Genomic DNA, 24,173 nt, shown 5'->3' on the forward strand with positions numbered 1-24,173 from the left:
ACCAGAGAAATGTTAACAGATATGCAGAGTTTTTGTGATGATGAGCTGATTGCTGTTTTGGGGAAGATGCAGTTTGATAAGAGATAGAACAAGGCCTGAGAAAACAGCCTTAGTTGGTACAAATCTCTGTTTAAAAATGTAGTCAAAAGGAATGGCTTCTCATAATATGGGCAGGACAGGGTCAAAAGCTCATTTTCATATCCTCTGGTAGGCCTAGGGTATCTGGGATTTGATAATGGAGTAGTCTTTTAAGAGGGAAAAAATGAAAGTACCTATAGAAAAGGATGACAGGTTCACAGCATTGTATCTAGGGAAGTGATCTCAGTAAAGCCAGAGGAAAAAAAACTGGTAGTAATTAAAATTTGAGCTCCTGTGAGAGGTTTCCTGTGTTTATAGATTATAGGAAAGCTCATATTTTAGCTGTGTTACATAGAAAGAATCTGCAAGACATAGTCATAGCTTGTGTGTGGGTGTTTGGGGGAGAGGAGACTTGAAGAATATGCCCAGGTGTTAGGTAAAGGACTGTGTGAAAAGGATCAGAGGAAGATTAAGAGTTTTGCTTGCACTGGCAACTAGTTAGAAAGATAATTTTAATTTCGATGAGAGTATTCAGATCTGGAACAGAGAAAGAGACAAGATTCTCCTTCCAGTGGCAATATACCTGTATTCTAGATTATTGTAATCCAGATCATTAGCTATTTGGCATGCCCACATCAGGAATATACATCCTTATTTTTATTTGCCAGAGAAGTTTTCAATGTACAACATCAAAATGAGCACATAAGGGCCTTTACCTTTTGTACACAGCATCTGTACAGCCATGAGAAGGCTGGTAAGCATGATTTCTTCATTCTGTCAACTTCCTGGCAATACAGATTGAATGCCATATCTTTTGCTGCCTTGTGTACACTTAATGTGGGAATTTCCAGTATCATCTTAAAATTCCCCTCTGCTCTGCAAGTCTCCATCTCTGCCAGGTGCATTATAAGGGACCTGGTCACACTGGAGATGAGCAGTCATGTTTGTATTACAATGGGAACTTTCCCTTATGGGCTTCCTTGGATAAAGTAAAAGACCCTCTCATCTTGGAGACCTGCTACCTCTTGGGGCAGACCCTGATCTGCCTCAATTAAAAGTCCACATTTGGATTTCTGTTCCCATTGATGAAGGCAGAGTTTGGACAACAAAATAGATCAAAGGGCTCCAAGTTGCTCTTGATAACTGTCCATATTGTCCATACCTTCGTGTGGCCTCAAGTCAGGGTGTTATCCAGAGGGGAGTTTTATGAGGACATTTTGCCCTCAGTGTAGCTGAACTTGTCCCTGAATGTTACCCACCTCCCAACAATTGCAGCTCTTCCTTGGACTGTGTAAGTGGTGGCAGAAGAATCATGCTCCCCATTCCCTGGGAAGAATTTGTCATGGTAATACACAGCTTATATGTTCTTTGGCATCCCTCCTCCCCAAGGATCTACTTACCAGTTAATTCTGCATTTCTGAATCCAGCTCATGTGGTTTGGCAGAGTAAAGCCTCGTGCAATTCTTTTTTCGTGAGTGTGGGTAAAATACCCGTTGGAGCCACACTGACGACAAATAGTTCTTTTCACAGTCTATTCTCTCCTACCTTGCAACAGTGGCAGCTCTGGACAGAAGCAGGCAAGGCTGATACAGTTCCATTATGAAAGGATCTAAGCAAGAAATTGCACTCCTCAACATGATATATATTCAGATTTCCCATTTTCTGATGGTAGTTTCAAGTAGAGCCATACAATTTTTTACTTAACTAGCTATGCTTTCTGAGATTCCTCACTAGGTAGGTGGTTTACATTCAACTCATACCCTTACTGAGATTCCCAGGAAGGTGCCCAAGACTGTCATAGCCAGGAGCATGTCTTAGCTATCCTTCTGAAGATGTTTTCTTGGACAAGTCCTCTCATTTCCTAGCTCAGAGTATGATCTCCCCTTTGAGAGCCAACCCCATTCCTATACCCTTCCCCAGGGACTGTCCTCAGCTGTTCCAGGGAGGACTTTCTTGGACATGTCTGACACATCCAGCCACTTGCATGACACTGTGCAGTGTACAATGTACAAGATGGCTTCAGAGCATTTACAATTCATTTGGCATTCACTGAGTATTCAAGCTGACTATCCCACTGAGGTCTCCTGTATTTCCTTGGTTGATGATAGGAATGTAACTACTAAGATGCATTTTCATTTAGCTCTACTGTCCGGGTTTATAGGGCCCTGAAGCCTATTCCTGCAGTCTGAGAAATCCTGTGGCATACAATTCATATGTCATGTCCTGGAGCTCAAAGTAGTGAGAAATTATTATCAAGACTTCTACACATCTATTCATGTCATCACCTAGAAATGATGAGGATGACAACAGGCATCTGTATGAGATCCTCTTCCATGTGCAGGGAAGCGGCCACTCTGTTGAACCAGCGTACTGAGCATCAGGTTATACCTAACTGCTTTTAATTTGCTCAGGGCACTGAACATTTTGGAGAGTGAAATAAGCCCTTTCAAACTCTTGAATCATAAATTACAGGTGCAGGACAAAATTTTAGAAGCTGATCTTTAAAGCTGACTCTCTCTCTTTGTTTTAGACATCAACAAACCCTCTTTATAAACTTGTGTATGCCTTATAGGGGGCCCATGTTTTTTCTGTGTAATCCTGTATGAAACAAAATTTAAAAATTCTCTGGCTAACAGCAATGCATGTAGGTGTATCTACAGTGTAAATATGCAAATAGGTAATGCAAATTGAAGAATAGTTACAGGAAGTAACATATCCTTCATCACTGCAGAAATTGAATTTTATTTTTTGTTTGCAGATGAAATTAACTTGACATAAAGACTAGGGTAAAAATGAAAATGAGAGCATCAAAAATAGAGGTGTGTGGCACCCCAAAAGAAAATATTAAAGGGAATAATGAGGGTCCATCTAAGGATACGTTATGGGAATAATTGTGACAATATAATTGGAGGGAATAAAGAAAGAGAAGAGGACAGAATTTCTGTAAAGGTAAGGTTAAAGATAGATGTTAATGTTAAAGATGGTTGACATTCAAGGATGAAGATGTTGGAATTCTGATTCCAAGTTTTGCTGAAAAGAGATTATTAATGTTATTAACATAGCCAGTTTGAGTAAGATGAGAGGCTAATTGGTCTAGCATGGAACTGGCAGAGGAGGAATTCCAACTGCTTTTGTGAACAAACTCTAAAATTTATAAAAACTCTATGAATGGAAGAGAAAATATAGATCGGGTGGGAGCTGGACAGACAAGCAGAGTAACAGTTGCCTTTTTGTGGGAGACCAAACATGTTTTCATTCTGAGGGAAAGAGGAAGCTAAGGAAAGGATGGGAGAACTGCTGCAAGTGTTAGATCTTGTGGAGCATAAAGGATGGGAAACTTCATCCATCCTGCCTAAGGATGTTACAGGCATGTAAAGGAAGGGGAGGAGAAGGCAACCAGACTATCAGTTTTTTGATATGATTTGATTCTGGTTTGGGTTTTTGTCAGATCTCTTTATTCTGTACTGAAACAAGCAGTTCTCTTTACATCCAGAGAAGATCTGAGAACATTAAAAGAACCACAGGATTTATGACAATCCCTCTTCACAGAACAGCTCAGAGTTACTCACTTGCATCAGGCAGTGAGATGCATATTCCCCTGAGTCACTCGCATTTGACTGTCTGAAGTCATAAAAGAAAATGCCACAGGAACACATCCTGATTACTATTTTACTAGACTGGAAGAAGCACATTATTCATTAAATATAAATTGCATGCAGTTATTAGCCTTTTTGTTTAGGCTTACAAATTCCTTGTCCTATTAATGCGTGGAATCACATGAGAATAACTCATCTAGATGTTAATGAAATAATCATGTCATAAGAAGTGCTTATACTGTGATGATATCAGTCTCCATGAAATCTACTGAGAAGTTAGGTTAGGGATGGGTTTGCTTGGTTAGGGGTGGGATTAGGGTTATGCTCATTTTGCTTCTGTAGACAAAGATTGCTGAACACAAAAACATCTTTTCATTCCTTAAAATTGACCATTTCCCTTCAAACCTTTCTTTTTTTTCCTTGCAGTTCCTTCAAATCCCCCTCCCTTTAATCTATATCTGGAATATGCCAGTACTTCCATGCCTCTGAGGCATGCCCATCTCACCCACCACTTCTTTCCATCTCTCACCTGTGTTTGTCAGGAATGACATTCAATCAGAAACTCGTTCTGTTAAACTGTATTGGGAGGATATGCAGAGACGAAATACTGGAGTACTTCATGCATGAAGACTAGTGGGTGACATACACTCTGAAGTATTTATTGTTTGAAAAGATGCAGTTGACAGTGTCCCCATTTTCCCCCCGTCTGAGGGGGTGTTCATCTCAACACCGGAGGTGGGTGTTGGTCTCTTCTCCCAAGTAACTAGCGATAGGACAAGAGGAAATGGACTCAAGTTGCATCAGGGGAGGTTTAGATTAGATATTAGGAAAAAATTCTTTACTGAAAGAGTGGTCAAGCATTGGAACAGGCTGCCCAGAGAGCTGGTGGAGTCACCATCCCTGGAAGTGTTGAAAAAATGTGTAGACATGGCACTTTGGGACATGGTTTAGTGGGCATGGTGGTGTTGGGTCAGTGGTTGGACTGATGATCTTAGAGGTCCTTTACAACCTTAATGATTCTATTCTAGTTTTACTTTCATTTAAAAATAATCCAGCCACCAAGCCAGGAAAGATGAAATTAATTATTCCTCTACCCTTAATTGGTTTAGTGGTGGACTTGGTAGAGTTAGGTTAATGGTAGGACTGGATGATCTTAAAGGAATTTTCTAACCTAAACGATTCTATGATTCTATGATCTGTAGTTAGCTTTCTACCCTCTTCAATTTTCTGGGTTCCTTTTACTCAAAAATGTCATGTGAACATTCCCTGAAGTTTTGGAATTGATCAAGTATATGTTTGTGATACAGATGCTTAGACAAAGAGATAATGCATGAATAAATGGCCTTGAAACCTCCATTAATAGAAATGCACTGAAAAGTTTTAACACAAACATGCAGTTAAAATACATACACGCAAATTGACTATGACATGCATTTTAGAAAGCACCTGTTGGTTATAGTCATTAATACATTTTTCCCAGGATAGCAGCAGCAGGATTACAGTAAATATGTGTGCTTCATGATGGTGTATTTTTATTATCTTCTATAGGGAGAGTATGTTATAAATACTAGGAATGTCTAGAATGTTTACTGGATTTAAAAATAGAGAAGAAAGTGTATGATGTTTAGCTGAACAGCAAAAATGCATATTTAAGCTTTACAAGAAAATAAACAATGTCTCTGAAGTGGTTTTATTTTACAGTATATCCAAACAAGGATTTTTGGTAATTTCGAGATTTTGTCAGCTTTCTAGATTTTTATCAAATGTCTGATTATTTTGGAACTGTGGCAAAATGCCAGTTCTGCTATGGTTATAGTTGAGGACTTATTTCTATTTAAAGATTTTCTAACCACTCCCTTTACAATACTTCTGCTTAGATTATCTTATAATTTTGTGTGCTTTATGTTAGTTAAGAAAGGTTATTGTTCCACCTCTGCGAAGCCTTGAATTTCCTCAGAGAGGTGGACTTTTCACAAAAGAGCTTTTCTTAACATTGAAGCAGAGTCCCAAGGTCTCTCACTCATCCTTCTTCCTAAAATAATCTGCCACTGCCTATCTTGATAATGGTGAATTCTGCAGCTTCAGTAACAGGCAAGACTCTCAAGAAACAAGGTGGGCATGTGCTTCGGTGTGTAGTGCATGCACACATGAACATGCATCCATGTGAAGTACCTTGTGTAGTTCTTATGAACCCCCAGTGATTTTATTGACTTCGAAAGTCATTTAAGCCACTCTCCCTACCTCTCATTTGTGAATGAAGGGAGCTTTGAAATTCTGGGGGCTTTGATGCACCGTTGTATTTTCTGGACATCTGGGAGAGTCTGAGATGGCCTCTCTTCTACAGAGTTGCTAGAGCTACTACCTCTGCTCCTTAGGTTGAGTCCAGATTAAGTTTAGACAGGAGGTACTGAACATAATTTTGGGATTTAAGCATCAAGACCTGCAAACAATAAATGACGGCACACAACAAGTATGAATATCAGCATCTTTTACTTGGTTGGGCTTGGAAATCCAACTACCGGGAAGATGTTTTAAGGGACGTACAGGAACTGCACAACTGTCCATAAAATACTGTCTGTGGTGTAATGCATAAAGCAGCAGAGGGTGCTAGAAAGCAGTAAGTTGTGTCTTCCATTGTAATTAATGGAAAAGGAAAGGGATGCAATGTTAGGGTGGAACAGGGTTTGCATTGTGAATTCAGCGGCAGAAAGGAGGGAGGAAGACACACTTCTTGTAACCTTAACTCACGTGCTTAAAATTAAAATAAACACTGTCCAACAAATTGTCAAGCTTTTGGAGGTATTGTGTGGTACATTATGCCTAGGTGACGGTGCTTTTCACTGACTCATCTTTTAGCGGCTGTACATACCCAGTATTTCAAAGCTTGGCCCTATAGCAAAAAGGCTGCAAGACAGGAGGATAATGAAGTAGCACAGAACGTCCCAATGATGTAGTGTGCTAATTACAAACCAATGTGGTAACAAAAACCACCCTGTCCTTCTGCATTTGTAATTGTTAAACTTATTGAAAAAGGCTTGATAACTTCCCCCTGCTCTCCTGCTGGAAAGTAAAATACTAAAAATTTGATGCCAAATAAAGCTTTTTCAGCAATATTGCATTACTTCCAGAATATAACAGAATTACAATGTTAGAAAATGAAGGGAAAGAACAGAAAGTAGGTGCATACTGAAATTACTATGAACAGTCCAGATGTATTTTCTCACTTTGCCCTTGAACTTTGCTGGAACAGGAGCTGCCTACATCTGCTGCAGCTAATGCTATCCTGTTTCATGGAAAGAATGCCAAATCTGCTTGATTTTACACTGTCTTTTACAGACTCACAATTTTGGAGTTCCTTGACTTTCGTGCACACTAACCCATCTAAATGTTGCTCTTTTATTTGGCAGTAATTATGCCCTAAGAATAAACCCCTCTTTGAATCCTGTTGCAAATCCCTTCCACCTACAGCGTCTCCCCAGTGCCCTATTGCTGGCACACATGAACGAGCACACACTGCTGCATCAGAGCAGTGCTCCATCAGGTCAATGTTCCCTCTCTGAGAATGGCAGTGCAAGAGGTGACTTAGGAAGAACAAGTGACCCTGGCAATTTTTTTTGGTCCATTCTCCTCCCTTTTCCCCAATATCTAAAGTTATTGTATTAGAGGGATTAGAAGGTACTTCTTTGCCTGCTCCTTCAGTATTTGTTTATGCACGACTGTTGCGGTCACCACTTACTCCATGAAATGTCAAAATGAAGCACGCTGGATTTCTCAGGGAAAATCTGCTGTCTACTATCATCATGTACACAGCCATGGGACCTGTTGCAGAGTAGTCATGTTTTTTCATTGATTGCAGTTACTGCTCTGCCAACTTGCTCCTGCTGTCAGGAGCCCATGGATCTGGTCAATCTGGAATGGCATGAGGTACCATTGGGCAGCTGAAACTCTGTGTTAGTGAAGATTTTAGTGACACTGAACTGGACTTAAATACTGATGTTAACTCAAAGTATAAACTCTATTACAACTGGTGACCTTATTATAGGCAATACTAATATGGTACACAAAGGTAAATTGGCTTAAGCTAGCAGTAGGACAGGCGAGTTATGACAAAGGCTGCTTATTTCAATAGAATTAACTAATCCCTTCTCATGTAACAGCTCTTGATCAGGTTAATTAAAATATTAACACAATCTTCTTACGGGTTTTTTTATGTAACTTGTCTGTTTAAATCCACTGTGACCTGAAACTTAATACACAACTTGTTAGAATACAGTACAACCATTTTTGTTTCAGCAGAAATAAATAGTATAAATACAGTAATCTATTTGGCAGCTTTCTGATGTGCAGGAATTATTTAAAACACTCCCTGCCTGAGGAGTCTGCTGACCATATGATCAACAGATGATCATATGACATAAATCAGAGCTATACTTATTTTAAGTTGAACTTATTTTAAGTTGGCCCAGTGTCTGGATATGAATTAGTCTGGGCAGGGTTCAGTTCCAGAGGCAGTCCAAGATGCATTTTTTTTGTTAGGACTCAATTGTATTTAATCTCACAAACTGATCACAAATAATTTTTGCTTTTTGAAGAGTTTATATCAACTTAAAGCATATGTTTACATATGGAGTTCTTAGCAATTCTTTCAGGTGGCATCTTGACTGTAAAATCCAAAAAGTTGAATCTGAACACTCTTTCTGAAATAGAGGTATGCTTGTATTTTAGCTTGTAGCTTTTGTCAATCTTTAATTCTATAATAATTAGAATATGCTTCATTTAGGTTTGTATTGTCAGCTAATTGGAACCTTGTTTGAATTATTCATACCTCTTGATTCTTCAGAGTTTCTTTGGAATTACAATGGGAGCCTACAGATGACGTTTCCCTCTAGGGAAAAAATACCACAAGAATTTTCTTTGTCCCAGGGTTTCCACACTTGAGAGCTGAGACCTATTTGCATGTGAAATAAATAATAGTTCATGAAGTTAGATAGCTACAGTTTTGTGTATTCTAACTGCACACATAACTAGCTAACCAGCATCCCAGTCTAGTGGGCTGTTTTGCCTGTCACTCACAGATTTCCTCAGTAATTCCTCCCAATAATAACTTTAAATTAGGGTTTTTTTTTTGTAAAAGCTCTCAGTTCACAGACAGATCAGCAGCAACAGTCCACAGTAAACATATGTGCAGGGGTATCTTCACAGTTCTTGTATATACAAGGCTTCTATTTGGATTTCTTAGCATAAACAGTTTTGAAAGATTCATATTGTTACATCATATAAATTAATGTAATTGAAGATATGTGCCCCCTCCAAAGTCCAGTAAATGCTTATTTGTCAAGTAATACTGGCTGTATTTTGGAACTTGAAACCACTTGGATAACTATTTAAAACATTGCTTCCTCTTACACTTCACACTTCATTGGCTACAATTGGAAGTGAAGTGACAACAAGCAATAAGTGCTTGTTCAGGCCTCATTTTATAGGCTCAAGTACTTCTGATGTTTCTATTATAACATTTGGCCAAGAATTCAAGAAAAAATCCTGGCCCTATTAAACTTAAGAGCAGACATCCCATTGCCTTCCATGGTTCCGGGTGCTTTTATTTTCCTTGACTGAGACTCTAGACACAAGATCTTGTGAAAATGTGCAAAATGCTTCCCATCATGAGCATAGAGCAAAGAGATACGTAACTGTGAAGGCTGTTTATAAGCGTGGTATGAAAACATATAAGGCATGACCTAATATTTCTTTGTGTATTATGCTAAACATGGTATAAAATACAATGCTCAGGTACACTAGCAAAAGTGAAAGGCTGAATCTGAGTCTTTCATATTATCCCTATGGCTTTTTAAAGATGTCTGGTTTAATTTGAATAGTTTTAACAATCTGTGAAATCAATTCATCATCAATTTTCTTTCTTTTGAGTCTTTTTCTTTAGGGCTTAGATCAATTTGAATCAGTAAAATGAAGACTAAACATAAAGGAAAATCAGTGTTTTAGTTATGGTCTCTCTTGCAGGACTTTAAGTTCCAGCAGGAGGACCAGCCACACAACTTTAGACCTACAGGAATCTCTGGGCTGTACTTTTAGAGTTGCTAATAATAAGTCTTTTTATCACTTTTCTTCTGATGAGCTCAATGTTCTATAAATATTTTTCAGGGTAATATGCAAAATATATCTAATTAAAAAAACATCAGAATAATTATAAAATCAAAAGGCCAGAAGGATAGGAGCAAATTGTCAGTGTATCTCCTGCACAAGCTGTAGCATTATGACTTCTGGTGTAGCCAAGAGGGAGGGTTCAGAAAGCATAAAGTGCATCTGGATGGATTCCATTTGCAAAGTTCAAGAGATGTGATGAAATGTCCCATAGTTTACCTGTTTACTTATCTTTTAAAGGATTCATCCCGTCACTGGTTGTAATTGCCCTTACTTCTAAAAGCTTCTTTTTTTGATGAGCTAAATGAAGTTGCTATGTACTAAATAGTGGTGAAGGAGAGAACTGGAATGCTTTCAAGGGTTTAATTAAATCTAGTAAATGAACACTCTGTTGTAGACGCTTTTTTGACCTAATGGAGAGAAACTCCTCTGTTCTAAAGAAGTGTGCATTTTCACATTGCTTTCCAATTTTTGGAAGTTGCCAAGTTCCATAAACATTTTGACGCTGGTACCTTGCTGACTCAGAAGTGTTGCATAACTAAAAAAAAGATTGTAGACAGGCTCACTAAAGTGATGCATTGCGTTAAAAAACACTGTGTTTAAACAGAGTTCCTTTTATCATTGCCTTAAAAAACGTCCTCCCAGGGTGGTATTTATCTTCAATTTTGTGTTCTTAGTGCATGTGTAGGGCTCTTTCACAGTGGCAGTGGCCACAAGCCTGTGGAGATGAGAGCACTGAAGTAGGGAGTTACTTTGAGACTCTGGAAGAGAACTTTTGCCTAATCTTTTCTTTTGATACATGCTGCTGTGGAGTCAACTTTCGAAGAAATTCATGCAAGATATTGAAATACTTTCGTGGTTGTCTGAATCCAAATCCAGGAGTCTATTCAGGACCAAGTCCAGCACTCTATTCCAATCAAAAATCCAACACTTCTCACAATTTCTATTATAGCAGCACAAAAGCACTTCAGAAATTACCATCATTGTATATTGTGCTTTGCAATGACTGCTGTAGAGACTACTATATAGAAACGGGTAGAGCAAATGCAGACAAGATACAGAAGGAAGAGTGGGTAAGAAGGGAAGACGAGAAGCAAGATCACACCATTATACAAATGAACAGTAAAATTTTGCTTTCTTCTCTTATGTGTTTTTTGGGGTGTTTGTGGATAGAGTTTTTCTGCTTTTTATATGAAAATGACCAGCAGATGTTCATAATGATCTGTTTGGCCATCTAAAAATTATGATTAGGATCAATACTTTTATTTAGAACAACTGAATTGTTCATTAACTTGTTGATGTATACAAACAGAAAAAACACCAAACAAGTTGTATTTGACATGACAGAGGTTCTCTCCCATTCACCCCAAGCTTCCAAAGCACCAGGTCAGGGGCTAGGTGAAAAACCTGCAACACCAATTGTCACTTTCATGTTCCTGACAGGACTGACAATAATATGTGGCAAAAAAGGATCCATTTCCCACTGTAGCATTTTCGTAAAACAATACACACCCCAGCTCATACTCTGACCTCAACAGTGACCTCATACATTCTTTTATCAGCAGGTCAGTACATATGTCTGTTGAATTCTCCAAGTATTTGAGAAGTTAATTTGTTTTCACATTTCTGGGTTTACTGGTCATACTTCGTGTTTGGAGTGCACGTTGGAAGAATTTGATGTGCGTGTTCCTTAAAATCTGTTGGAAAAGGAAGTGAAAGGTATTTCAGTTTTAAATAACACCATCATCCTTTCCTCAAAAAATAACTAATAATTAAATAACTCCAGTATCATTTCCTAAAAATTTTTGCCTGGGAGGCCTTCTACATACCAGTAGTTATTATTCTCTAAGGTAAAATTCTCCCCAAATGCCTCCAGTAAATCAGTTTTTAATTTGCATATGATCTCTTATTGCAAAGTCAATGCTGAGTTTGGAACAGTTTTTTGGACTGATGTTACATAGTTCACTGATAGTTATTAAATGCTCCTTAAATTATTACATGGCAAGTAATGAGGAGTTTGTTAGAAAAAAGTTTAGCCGAATGTGTGTGCGTGTCAGTGTATTCTGCTTAACACCCTGAAATGCATTATAGTTTCCATAGAAAAATGGAATGTGCCTTGCATCTGGGTGAGGTAACAGGCCACGTACAACAGCAAGTCAGCAGAACACACTTAATATCTCCCAGCAGGACTGCTAACACCTGTTTTATCTGGGTGGGTTTTCAAATTTACACCACCCACGGAAACTTGACATTGCCTTCCAGTATAGTTGCAAAAAATTATTGTAATAAGCTGTCATGTTAGAAGCTCGTGGGAAATAAATTATCAGAACAAAAATAATGTGATTTTTAAGTCTCTGCTCTTCTTTGTACTTTTGCAACTTTTACTGGAGAGCTTGTTTATCTCCCGATCTTCCCTTTCTTCAGATTTGCCCCAGTTCTACAAGGTGAACTGAGAATTCATGGCAAATTTCACCCAGTCTCAATAGTCTTTGGTCAAGGGAACAGTGCAACATGCAGCCTGCCATACCAGCTTCTTGCACAGAGACTGCAAATTTGAAACTAAAGAGGTTCCTCAGTCAGGTCACTATAAGTTTGGCATTACTCTGGGCCACATTTCTTCCCATGGCATTTACTTCAGGATTTGGAAGAATTTGCGTGTATTCTCTGCTCTTCAAAGTGTCCTTATTAAGTAGTAGTAAATAATATTGTTTTAGTACATAATAATACTATGTACAGTTTCTTCACAGAGAATCTTGATGGAAATATAAGACTTTCAGACAGTCTTACTCAATAATAAAAATCTTTTAGTATTAATTTTTTATGGACACATATATATGTTAATAAGCATACCCAACTTTAAATATGCAAGGGACAAGAAAGCAGATGGCTTGCTTTCGAATGTGTTAAACTAGTTTAACCTGTGCAATATAAAAAGAAACCAGTCTGCTTAGTATAGTTCAACTACAATACTTGTAAAATGAGCCCATAGGAATTTATTTCACATTGTTCCCTTTGAAAGTCTTTTACCCTACTCTTTTGTTCTAGCTATATTGAGATAAATTTGGGAAAAAATGTTTTCTGTAGCAGGATCCTCCCTTTTGGAATACCTAGGAATCAGCTATTGTGGATAACATAGAGCAATACAGTGTAGTGAAAATGCTACAACAATTTTGTAAATAAAATTTCGTGACAGCTTTTCACAGAAAACAGGTAAATCGACAACAATGCTAAACCAAATGGAGTGCATGGCATAGAAGGTGTTTCTTATAATGATTGAGGTTACTGATTGGTACTTTTACAAATAATTAAAATAAATCTTACCATACGTTATAACAAATCATAATTGCTTACATTTTATGGATGTCAGCTGTTGCCCACAGAATATGTACAATTATAAAGGCATTAGAGATTTTTTATATTTTAATTGCATTACCCTTTGCAAATTTTTCTAAAGGGGTGAGCAGAACTTCAGATGTGCTGAACATCTGTTTTCAAGTGAAGAACAACAGGGGATTCTCATTACTGAGTATTGTTTCAGTGATCATTTAAGAATCACCTAGACTCCCAAATAGTGTTGAATGTGTGGCATTTGAAGAATGGATCGGCAGGGGATAAAGGCATTGGACTGGGTAATCCATTTTGGTACACCAGTTTTAACCTGGAAAGATACTTTTGAATTCAGTTGGTGTAAGCTGGCTATCAGAAATGGGCATTTGGGCCCAATAATCAGCCTGATAAAATTATAGTACGTATAGATATGTACAATGCAATGATAGGAGAATAGCAGGCAGTGTGTTTAGTTATCACTTGTTTGAAGTGGAGAAAGTTCTTGCGTTGTTTGATTTTTATTTTTTGGTGAAGGAAGTATTGGACCTGTGCCTATTTTGTACATAGTGAAAAAAGCTGAATGTCCACCTGCCTGGTTTTTGAAGTCTGGCTTTGTTAAACAATCTCAGTGATAAAACTGAGGATAAAAACATATATCAGTATAGAACTGCAAGCATATTCTCTTTATATCTTTATCTTGTAGCTTTCTATCCCTATGCTTTAAGGAGAGGCAAGGCAGGAATACAAACTTGTGAAACCAGCTGGGAAGAAAATCCATAAGGAACAAAGTTACAAGGCAAACAAAAAATCTGGGTGTTTCCCACACCACAAGTGAGTTGTCAACAAGTCACAATGTGTGCAATAGATGAGTCAATTAAGAACAGAAAGTGAAATAATCTTGTCCTTCTCAATCTCTGAGAACAGCTTTAGGTGTAGCAAGTTGTGCAAGACTGTACATTTGGCCAAAATATAGACCTTTTAGGTAGAGTGTGTGTGTGTGTGAGGTTTGAACAGGTATCTGTGAGAGTGTACATGGCCAATTGTCATACTGTTCTCTGGTAGGCAAGGGAAGATGAGAGTTTAGGCCATGCCCACCTTGAAATATTTTCCAGTTTCTTCCAGAGCATTCTATATAATTAAGTCTACCATGGACAGTTTCATTCTCTCACCAGCTCCAACATGTGCACCAAAAATGCTTTTATCCACACGTGAAGGCATCTTGGTTGCTTGCCTGAATCTCTGTTCTTTTTAGAGCCTGCAATTAAGACCAGATCACTGGCACTTCACCTACTACTAGAAACTACCCAGAACTCAAAAGCTAGTGTGTCTCCTTCCCTGCTTGGTTCATGTGAAAGTCAGGCAGACAAATACTATCTGCTCTTCCATTTTTCATTTTATGCAGCATGTGTATTGTGAATATTTAGAGTCCGGGATGCTACCTGTAAGACCTGAATTATATTTTTAATTGATTTTGATTCTGCTAGTGCTACAGAACTTGAATGAGCTGTGTAATAAATTATTTTCTAATTCTGCGTTCATTTAAATCCATTGACCTCCACAAATTTTGTTAGTGATGAATATCCGTGGGAAAGAAAGAGTCAAATACAGGTCTCAACTCAGGTTAACACTCTGGGGAAATTTAGGTAGAAATCTTGCTGGTAATATACAGTTACTGTGACACAGAATATCTCATGCCATAATACTAATCTCAAAGGAGTACTATTTAATACTTGTATTGAAAAAAAAAAACCAACAATTATTGAAGAGTTCTATGAAGTTTCTGTGCTCTGGAAGGTGAGTATATATGTGACTCTCTGGGTTTCTGTGGCAGACTATTTCCATGAATGTCCCTAATCAGCCATCAGCAACATTAGAAAACTTGCACAGAGCAAATCCTTTGCCAGATTTTATCTGGGGCTTTGGGTCATGAACCAGAATGTCAAAACACACACAGACCTATGGAAGATAGCACTGAATGAAGTGCTGACAGAACTTACTGTTTTACTTTTGCTGCCAAAATAATCAAGAGTATTTTAGGAGCATATATGTATAGAAACATTCTGTAATAATAAGGTGTTGCATTTATAAAGGTGTCCCATTGTTCAGCAGGAGGAAACCAGCTTGAAGTAGACAAACAACAACTAACTTGTATATGTGTCTATATGTTCTTGTAAACTATATTGTCATAAACTTAACAAAAGAGAGTTAGTCAAAACAACATATTTTTCAGAGCTTGTTATAAATGCAGAAAAACATAATGCTGTATTAGTCATCATTACTTGTCTTCTGAGCATCCCACAATTAAATTTATGTTTGGAAGTGAAGAAAGTGTTGTCTGCCAGACAAAAGAGATGAAAGTTAATCTTGGTAAAAGCAAAATAATTATAATAAATAGACATATTCTATATGTTGAGTCACTGGTGAGTACAATCCCACAAATGAGCTCTTCCTGTAAGTCTGCTAACTGCTGGGTATTAAGTACTACTGTTTATCTACATGCAAGTCCCACAGTCTGGTTTAGTGATTTATTTCTGTCAGTAAAATTTCAAATAGTTTCCAGTCAAAAGCAGATTACCCACAACTATGCAACATAATATGTTACAGCAGATTTGCAATGTACCTTCTTTGTATGCCATGTAATGTATTAATAGTATCAGAGTTGTGATATTGCTGCTTATTTGTACATCAAGGGGACTATAACCCCTTAAATTGTGAGTGTAGAAATACCTTGGGGCTCACTAGTATTTATGGTGTAAGTATTTCAGGTGCTTTTTTCATAATGCTGTGTGTATGAACAATATTAAAAGGATTTGATTTATGAAAGAAGCTTAATATACTGTAAGCATAACTCAGTAGGCTTAATTTAAAAAGCATCAAATGATGTTGTCTACCTGATGATGCCCACAAATCTTAATTCCTAAATTATCATCCTCTTTGCTGAGTTTGTCTGCACCCACGATGCTGGAGCTGCATTTCAGAACCGGATGTATTATTCCTGAGTTTTGATAAAGAAGTGATTATATTATCAGAGATAGGGGTTTTTTTACCTCTGAAAAGCAATCTCCTGTAGTATTGATTGACTTTCAGCATGGTTAATTGAATAGCTAAGTGGACAAATATCTACATGGCAATGAAGGTTTATTATATCATTAATTCTTTATCCCATTAACACATTTCAAGATTTTTAACGTGGTAGATCTGCTATTCAACATACTGCACTTCTTCCACTCTTTTGAACCCTTAATATAAAATAAGTGCCTTGGAACGAAAAATTTTGGGGATTGACAGTGATGGAGAGCTGTTCAGCAACAGTCTGATCTTGGCAACATCTACATGTACAAGCAAATTTGCAAATCTGAGTCACTTTTCTGTATCTTTATATGTAAGATTCAGAGACAGTCTGTATATCCTGAATTCTGTACTGTAATGAACTATATCTTCTGCTGCAACACTTTGTAATTCTGATACTCTTCACTATAATGATGAACATCAGCTCTGCTATAAACTGGTACTTTTTGCAAGGAAAATTCCTTACAAAATTGTGGGTGTATGTAAGATACAAAATTTGTCTGGCGTCTATGTTAAGTGTTACACTGCGAAATCTTCAGCCCTTGATATATAAGCAGGTAGAGTTCTACATATGCAGTGTCAGCTCTAGGAAGAGTTTACCCCAGTGTATAATACCCCTACCACTAACTACTTAAATAAACATGGACTTCAGGGATTCATACCACTCTTGATTGAAACAGCATTGAAGAGTGGAAGCTGCTTGAAATCTCTTAGAACTATTGTAATTGCAAAATTACTCTCATCTGTTAGTAAGTTTGAATAAAAAGTGTTTGGGGCTGCTAGGGTTTGAGTTCAAAGAATAACTGTGGTTTGCCAAGGCAAGAAGTAGGTAATTAAAGCAATGTTTAGAGACACACTGAAAACTTCAAAATGGTACAAATTTAAGGCTAACGTTTTCTAGAGTGGAGAGGAAAGAAAGTGAAAATAACCCAAGAATGTGTTAGCGCATGTCTCATTGAATCTCCTAACAGTTCCTGAGAGTTGTACAGTAACTACAGTTATTATCAGCAAACTGTAAGAGTTATTTTCTGACATTTTCAGCGTATTATGTGGCTGTGAGTTGCCACACCAAACTTGCTCAATTCACAAGTCAAAACAAGACTTTATTATAAGGCTAACAGTGCAACCACAGTCTATTGTCTGAAAGTTGGCCACTGCTATTGCTTCATACACCACCATCAAGAGGGATGACTTTGGACCCAGGGCTTCTATTACAGCTCTCTTGGTGAACTGTGAAGCAAAACAGAATTTGCTTTGTAGTTCTGCAGTATATTGAGTCATTGGTGTTAATGGTAATGACTAGTTTTGTCTGAGAGTTTAAGAGATGTGACTTCAAAGACACATGCTGTAGAAGTAGACACGTAAAGTAACCAGGTGCCATTTCTACAGGATATTTTTCACCTTAAATGTATGTTAAGGTTTATGTATTAGGCTTAGTATTTACTAAATATTCAGTATTGCAGATAGATATTGAGATGTTTTCACAGCACATTAGGGTTCAAATATGCCCTTATCAATTAGTTTTTGTTTACAGCTATGCTCTCCTGAATTACTGCAGAGGGCACATGCCCATTATGGAAAATGTCTTGGTTATGCTATGAGGTCTGCTAGGAAATATTGTTTCAGTTATTTGGAGGTGGACACTACTGACGTCAGACTGATTTTTCTTTTTTTCCTTTTTTTTTTTCCTTTGGCTTCCAGTACTTAGTTGCAGTGCAAAATTTCCCATCTTTGAAGTAGCTGATTCTGCATTATGGTTGATTTGAAAGTTCAAAGAAACACTCAGTTATACAGCTAATATCCAAACAAATCTTCATTTCTTTTAAATTTTTCAGGACAGGAAAATTTCCATTCAAATTGTTTTCTTATGTAGTTGACATTGTTTAAAAGTCAAGTAGAAGTAGTCTCATCATGTGCACTATTTTCATGACTGATGCAAGGGTGTAGTTGGAGGTCAGGGCTAAGCCAGCCCAGCGCCTTGCCGTCGCCGTCAGGAGTGGCACCATCTGCCTGTCCCTCCTTCCCACCTCCCCTTTCGTCTCCCAAACCATGCCTTACTCAGGCTGGGACGCGCCCTACCCTCTGCTGACTCCTGCGCTCATCTGGCTGCACGGGAAACCGGAGTGACTAAAATACTTTTGCCTTTTTTGCTGGGCAAGTTTTCTGCGGGGAGCCGGCTCCTGGTGCGCTCAGAGGAGCACTGAAGCCCAGCAGAGGTGGCAGCGGCAGGGCCCCGCTCCTGGGAGGAAGAGGAGGTGAGGAAGAAGCAGATCTTCCTATTTTAGCTGCAGCCAGCTTTCACCTGACTTAGCTGTGTCACATCTCTACACCTTACAAAATGACGTGCTTTATTTGGGGTTTTTTCACGGTGTAAACCTACATAAACGTTTAAGAAAATGACAGAGTTACGGCCGGAGTTTCTGCAGTCACTGTGCTGGGCCAGAGCTGGAGTAACCCCATTGGTTTTAGGATAGTTACTCCACATTGACAGCTCTGCCAGTTGGTGACACCTGCCAAACTCATTTATGAAAGCTTTATGGTGAACCCCAATTTTGGACTAACTTCAGTTAGTGTTAGCTGCAGAGTTGTTTCTGGTTTGGGGGTTTTTTTAATTGAATTAGGAGAGAGATTATTTATCATTTGCTATAAATGGTAGTATGTCCTTCAAAACAAGTGCTTGAAAAGGCTTTTTTAAAGATGTGTTTACTAATGCTTTGGAGTTTGTTGTTCTTAAAAAACACATATCTAAAACCAATGCAGGTATTTATAAGTTTATAAATACTACCTGTGGATCAAGACAGTCTGTGTGAGCTCGTAGTATGTACTTCTAGGGTCAGTAGTAAAAAGAATATTTATATTCCTTTCAGCTAATACCATTTTCTGAGAATAATGGCAGAACTACAATCATAGAAAAATTACAATAATAAAAGGCCCTCCTCCTAGGTGAGAAAAGATATTACCAAGGATCAAGTAGCTTTTTTTGTTTGAAAACTGTTGATATGAGGTATTGTAAAATGTGTAAACATTCAAATAAAATTAACTGCATGGACTTGATCTACTGCAGGCTTATGTTTTTGGTGTTGAATATTCCTTTCCTTTTTTTTAATGTTCTGCAATGAAAATAGGTATTTAAAATATTTTTTTAAATATTTTGTGGTCTCAATTGCCTTAAAAAAATCCATCAATCTAAAAAAATATTTTAAAATCAAGTCTGTTGAAGGCATTTGACATAGGACACCTCTCTATACATAATTTTTCTGGTTTTGTAGCAGTATATTTATAGACAAAGTTGTTAGTTAAAAGATTTTACATTTATAGCTGAGTATTTGCTTCATAGATCCTGGGAGGGCTAGGGGAACCAGCTGGGGATGATGACTCAGGAGAGCCTTTTGGAACATTCTGGCTCCCTAATCTATTAGAAATAGACATATGAAAGGAGTCAAATTAGTTCTGTGATTACTCATTTCAGAGGCAGAAGTTTTATCCTTTTATTGATTAGGCTACATGTTCTTCTCTTACCTAAAGCTCTTTGTGGTAACTGTAGATTTCTCTAAACCACCAAGAAGTCAGCACCGCTACCTTCCCTAAGCAAGCACTCTTCAGAGAAGCATAAACATTAATTAAATTAAAATTATTTAACATAAGATTTGAAGAAAAAAGATAGAACATAAACCAGTGCTGTGACATCATTGTCACGGAATTCTACATCATCCCAAGGAAATACCTTTGCTAACACATTTCTTGGAGGTTTTTGCTTAGATTTTTTAGTTAACTCAGTCACCCGTATCTCCAGACATATAGTCAGTGTCTAATCCTCTATGGATGCTTTCATTGCTGCTTGTTCGTAGCGTATAAAATCCAGTTTTATGTTAAGTAGGTGGGTTGCTGATTTGCCAGCATGCCATTCTGGATTGGGCATTTATGAATTGTTTTTAAGCACCAAAATGAACAATGAAAGCTTTATATCAATTCCCCAATTAGCAGTAATCATTCTTGTTAAACTTTGGTAAAGAGCTGTAGTATGCGATGAATGTAAAGTATTCATTCCTGGGCTGTTTCCTTTTTTTTTTCCCCCTGCATTTCTACATTTTGTCAAATAGTCTTATGCTGCTTGTTATTTCTGTTCATATTGCAGATCGAGAATGTTGATGTCTGCCTTAGCTTTCTGGCAGCCAGAGGCGTAAATGTCCAAGGTCTTTCTGCAGAAGGTAAGAGAAACAAATCATCAGAACAAATAATAGGACTTTTTCTGAAAACTAATTTTCTTAATAAAAATTATTTGCACCTAAATACCAAACTCCAGCTGTCTTGAACAGCATGCAGATACAGATTACTGATAGAGAATGAGTTTCCTTTTAATTTTTGCTTGGAACCGAACCAAGAAATTCAATATGCTTATGAAGCTTGAGACAATGTTTTAAAATAATATTTTTTCAATAGTATTAATCTTTTTGTGTTATCTCCACAATATTAGATAGGTACAGGGTTTCCTCAGCGTACTTTTAAACTTGTTTATATAAGGGATTCAAAACAACAAAAATGAATAAGAATCTTGCTCAGTTAAGTAAACCTAGGGAAGACTATTTGTTTAAGCAAATTTATTATTAGTAGTAAAGTTGTCAGGATGTGTCTGATAATTGTTGTATTCTTTTGATGTCATGTATTAAGTGAAAGAGTGAATGGTCTTGCTGCTTATATTATAGCCCTTCTTGCTGTATTAGTCACCTCAAGTGATTGCCTAATATGGTTAGAACCAGGTTAATAAATATATTAAATCAAAACCACTAAAATACCAATTGTCTTAATTAGTATGTAATATTTGCCTTATTAATGTAAAATTAAGTCAGGTGGATACTTTATCTTGTACATTAATAAAATGTACACAAGCATTTGTTCTACAACAAATTAAGCAGTTCTGCAAGGTGCTGTGCACCTTCAAAATCCCTCTTACTTCATGGTAGCTGAAAACAATTGGAATTAACAAAACGCAAGCCTGTATTTTTATTTTCCTTGTAGCACAACTAAAAGCAAGAAGGAAAAATATATTTTTTTCAGACATGGTAATTTCAGTTGAAGTTTAGAAGATACCCAGAGAAAAAATTTTGAATGATAACCTCTGTTTTAGTTTAAAATTAACTCAGAACTGTTGTCTTTCACCATTTCCACCTTTCTAGAACCTTAGCAGAAGTGTAACACAGCCATATGTACTATCTACTCACTTTGATTGTCTACTTATGGAAAGCTCCTTAACTCATGTAAAAGAACCTCTGTATATACTGTTGATGCATGAGAACACTGAACATTTACATGTTACCGTTCATCTCAAAGCTGTTTAGAACTTGCATTTTTTTAGTGCAGCCTATTCTTACTTGCATATGTAATAACAATAAAATGTGTGAATAGCATTAATTTATTTCATGAGAATACTCTTCATGGTTTAATACCATGATACAGCACATGACACTTTTTTTCTGTACTTTGTTAAATCAAAACCTGAGGGCATTCTGTAATACGTTCCTTGAATCATACCTTTGTTTTGATTTGGAAAATCATTTTTGGCAGGACATAAGCTTCAACTGTGTAGCATTAAGTTAAAATACTACTAAAAGCAATAATACTAAATATTGTTAATTGCTAGGACTATTTTTTAAAACTTTCATTAATCTTTAAAACAGAATTTTAATAAGGTAGACCTTGAGTTATGAAGTAAGATTAAAACTAGATTTGCTGTTTTGCAGTTGTTCATGAATCTGGGGTAAATCCACTAATATCTTTGTAATGATGTTAGTTCAAAGTATCACACAAGTGTGATTCCCTTAAATACAGCATTTCTAGCATGTACAATCCTGAATATTACAATTTCTCTTGAGGAGAAGAAATTGAGAAAAACAGACTCTTTTTTTTTATCATGAAATTGTCAATTTACCTTCATAGTGTTTTGTCAGCACATTTATGTTTAAAATCAATTAAGTTTAGAAACCATAATTCTGTTTCTTGTAATAGGCTTTGGTAAATATGTCTTGTTACTACTGGTTCATTTACTAATGACCAGAAAGTTTCTGGAACAGTAAACCATGAGCTTAACAACGATTGAAGATTTCACAACCAGCTCCCCACCTCATTTTGACACTCGAGCAAGGAGGTCTAGAATAAAAGTGATTTTCAAATCTTGACTGCAGAATCTCTACTGGAGAAGCCAAATGATAAATAATAAGCCAGTTGCTGCAAAGAAAAACACTCCCTTCCACTTCCCTGCAGGTTTTAGTATGTATTAGAAGTTTCTGGATTTTTTCTGTTTAAGACAAATCTTCCAACTTTAACTCATTGTCGTGGTTTAGCCCCAGCCAGCGACTAAGCACCACGCAGCCGCTCGCTCACTCCCCCTGCCCTGATGGGATGGGGGAGAGAATCGGAGGAGTAAGAGTGAGAAACACTCCTGGGTTGAGATAAGAACAGTTTAATAATTGAAATAAAGTAAAATAGTAATGATAATAAAAACAATACAATAATGATAATAACAGGAATAATAATATACAAAGCAAGTGATGCACAATGCGATTGCTCACCACCTGCCAACTGATACCCAGACAGGTCCCGAGCAGCGATCGCTGCTCCCCAGCCAACCCCCCCCAGTTTCTATACTGAGCATGACGTCATATGGTATGGAATAGCCCTTTGGTCAGTTTGGGTCAGCTGTCCTGGCTGTGCCCCCTCCCAGTTTCTTGTGCACCCAGCAGAGCATGGGAAGCTGAAATGTCCTTGACTAGCATAAGCAGTGCTCAGCAACAACTAAAAACATCAGCGTGTTATCAGCGTTATTCTCCTACTAAATCCAAACCACAGCACTATGCCTGCTACTAGGAAGAAAATTAACTCTATCCCAGCCAAAACCAGGACACTCATTTAAAAGTAAGGAAAGAAAAAGAAGTTCAAAACTGGTCACATTCTTCTTTAGAAATAGTAAAAATTGAGTTTAACATAAAAATAGCAAAATTTTAAGATAAAAAATGATGAGTGGGATTTAACAAAGGGTTCTTTTTCTGAGCATTAAGTGATGCAAAATCATAAGAATAAATAAACCAGTATCACATACAGAAAATCTTTTAGAATCAGAGCAGCTTGAAGATAGATGGCTATGTGGATTTGTATTTTTTTAAGATAATTTTAAATATACGTTTTCTGTGTTACTTGATAATTATTTTCACTGAAACCAACGTGACTGCAAAAGTCATAGTTGCCTAAAAAGCTTTCTAATTCTGAGAAAGTTCTGCGTATCTCTGGCGGTCTCATGGGGAATCAAAGATCCTGCAGCATCTTCTCAGGGAAGATGAGAAAGTGCGGATACTTAGAACGAATTTCCATTTTCCAAAGTATATTCCACTGTCCAGGATGGTGTTTGCTTTTGAAGAATGGGTTGAGAGCATAAGGGCTCCAGTGTTTGCTGGCCTGTTAGGGTATGTACTAACATTTCACCTAATCCTGTTGAAAGAAAATTAATATAGTTTAAAGGACATGAATATGACAGTCACTGTTTATAAATTCTGCTTCTGAAATTACCTAAGAAAGGCTGGGTAGCACATACAGCTCAGTAGTTAGATTTGCAGGGAAGGCAGAAAAATTGCAGTGTTGCATGTTAGGTTACAAGGCTATAGGCCTAATGAAAACCTTTCACAAGAAGTTCAGTGCCAGAGAAAATTAATAGCGAGGTTATGAGCAGACCTACGTGCTGCAGATAATTTCATCAAAGCCTCCTGAGGCTTTTTTTTTTTTTTGACACAGAGATCCTTTATGAACAAAGAATAACATTACCCTTTTAGAACCTTCATCTCAGGCTGGGGAAAGAATAAGAAAGGAATGGGAGACATGAAAATGCTACTGTGGCTCACCAGAATTTCATATGGGTAGCTATTTTAGCCTCATGTGAAAGCTGTAGTTCTGAAGTCT

The 24,173-nt window shown here is 37.3% G+C and overlaps 1 protein-coding gene across 2 annotated transcripts in view; it reads left to right on the forward strand.

The window, feature by feature from the left end:
• NAV3 (neuron navigator 3) overlaps nucleotides 1–24,173 on the forward strand; it is a 273,398-nt gene that overhangs the window by 87,740 nt on the left and 161,485 nt on the right. For both annotated transcript variants that reach the window (XM_075728018.1, XM_075728019.1), the window contains exon 4: nucleotides 20,365–20,437. In XM_075728018.1, coding sequence (XP_075584133.1) covers nucleotides 20,365–20,437 — 73 coding nt within the window. The remainder of the gene's footprint in view (nucleotides 1–20,364; nucleotides 20,438–24,173) is intronic.

The sequence above is a fragment of the Pelecanus crispus genome, chromosome 1, assembly GCF_030463565.1.
Source record: "Pelecanus crispus isolate bPelCri1 chromosome 1, bPelCri1.pri, whole genome shotgun sequence".
In the NCBI taxonomy this organism is placed as follows: Eukaryota; Metazoa; Chordata; class Aves; order Pelecaniformes; family Pelecanidae; genus Pelecanus; species Pelecanus crispus.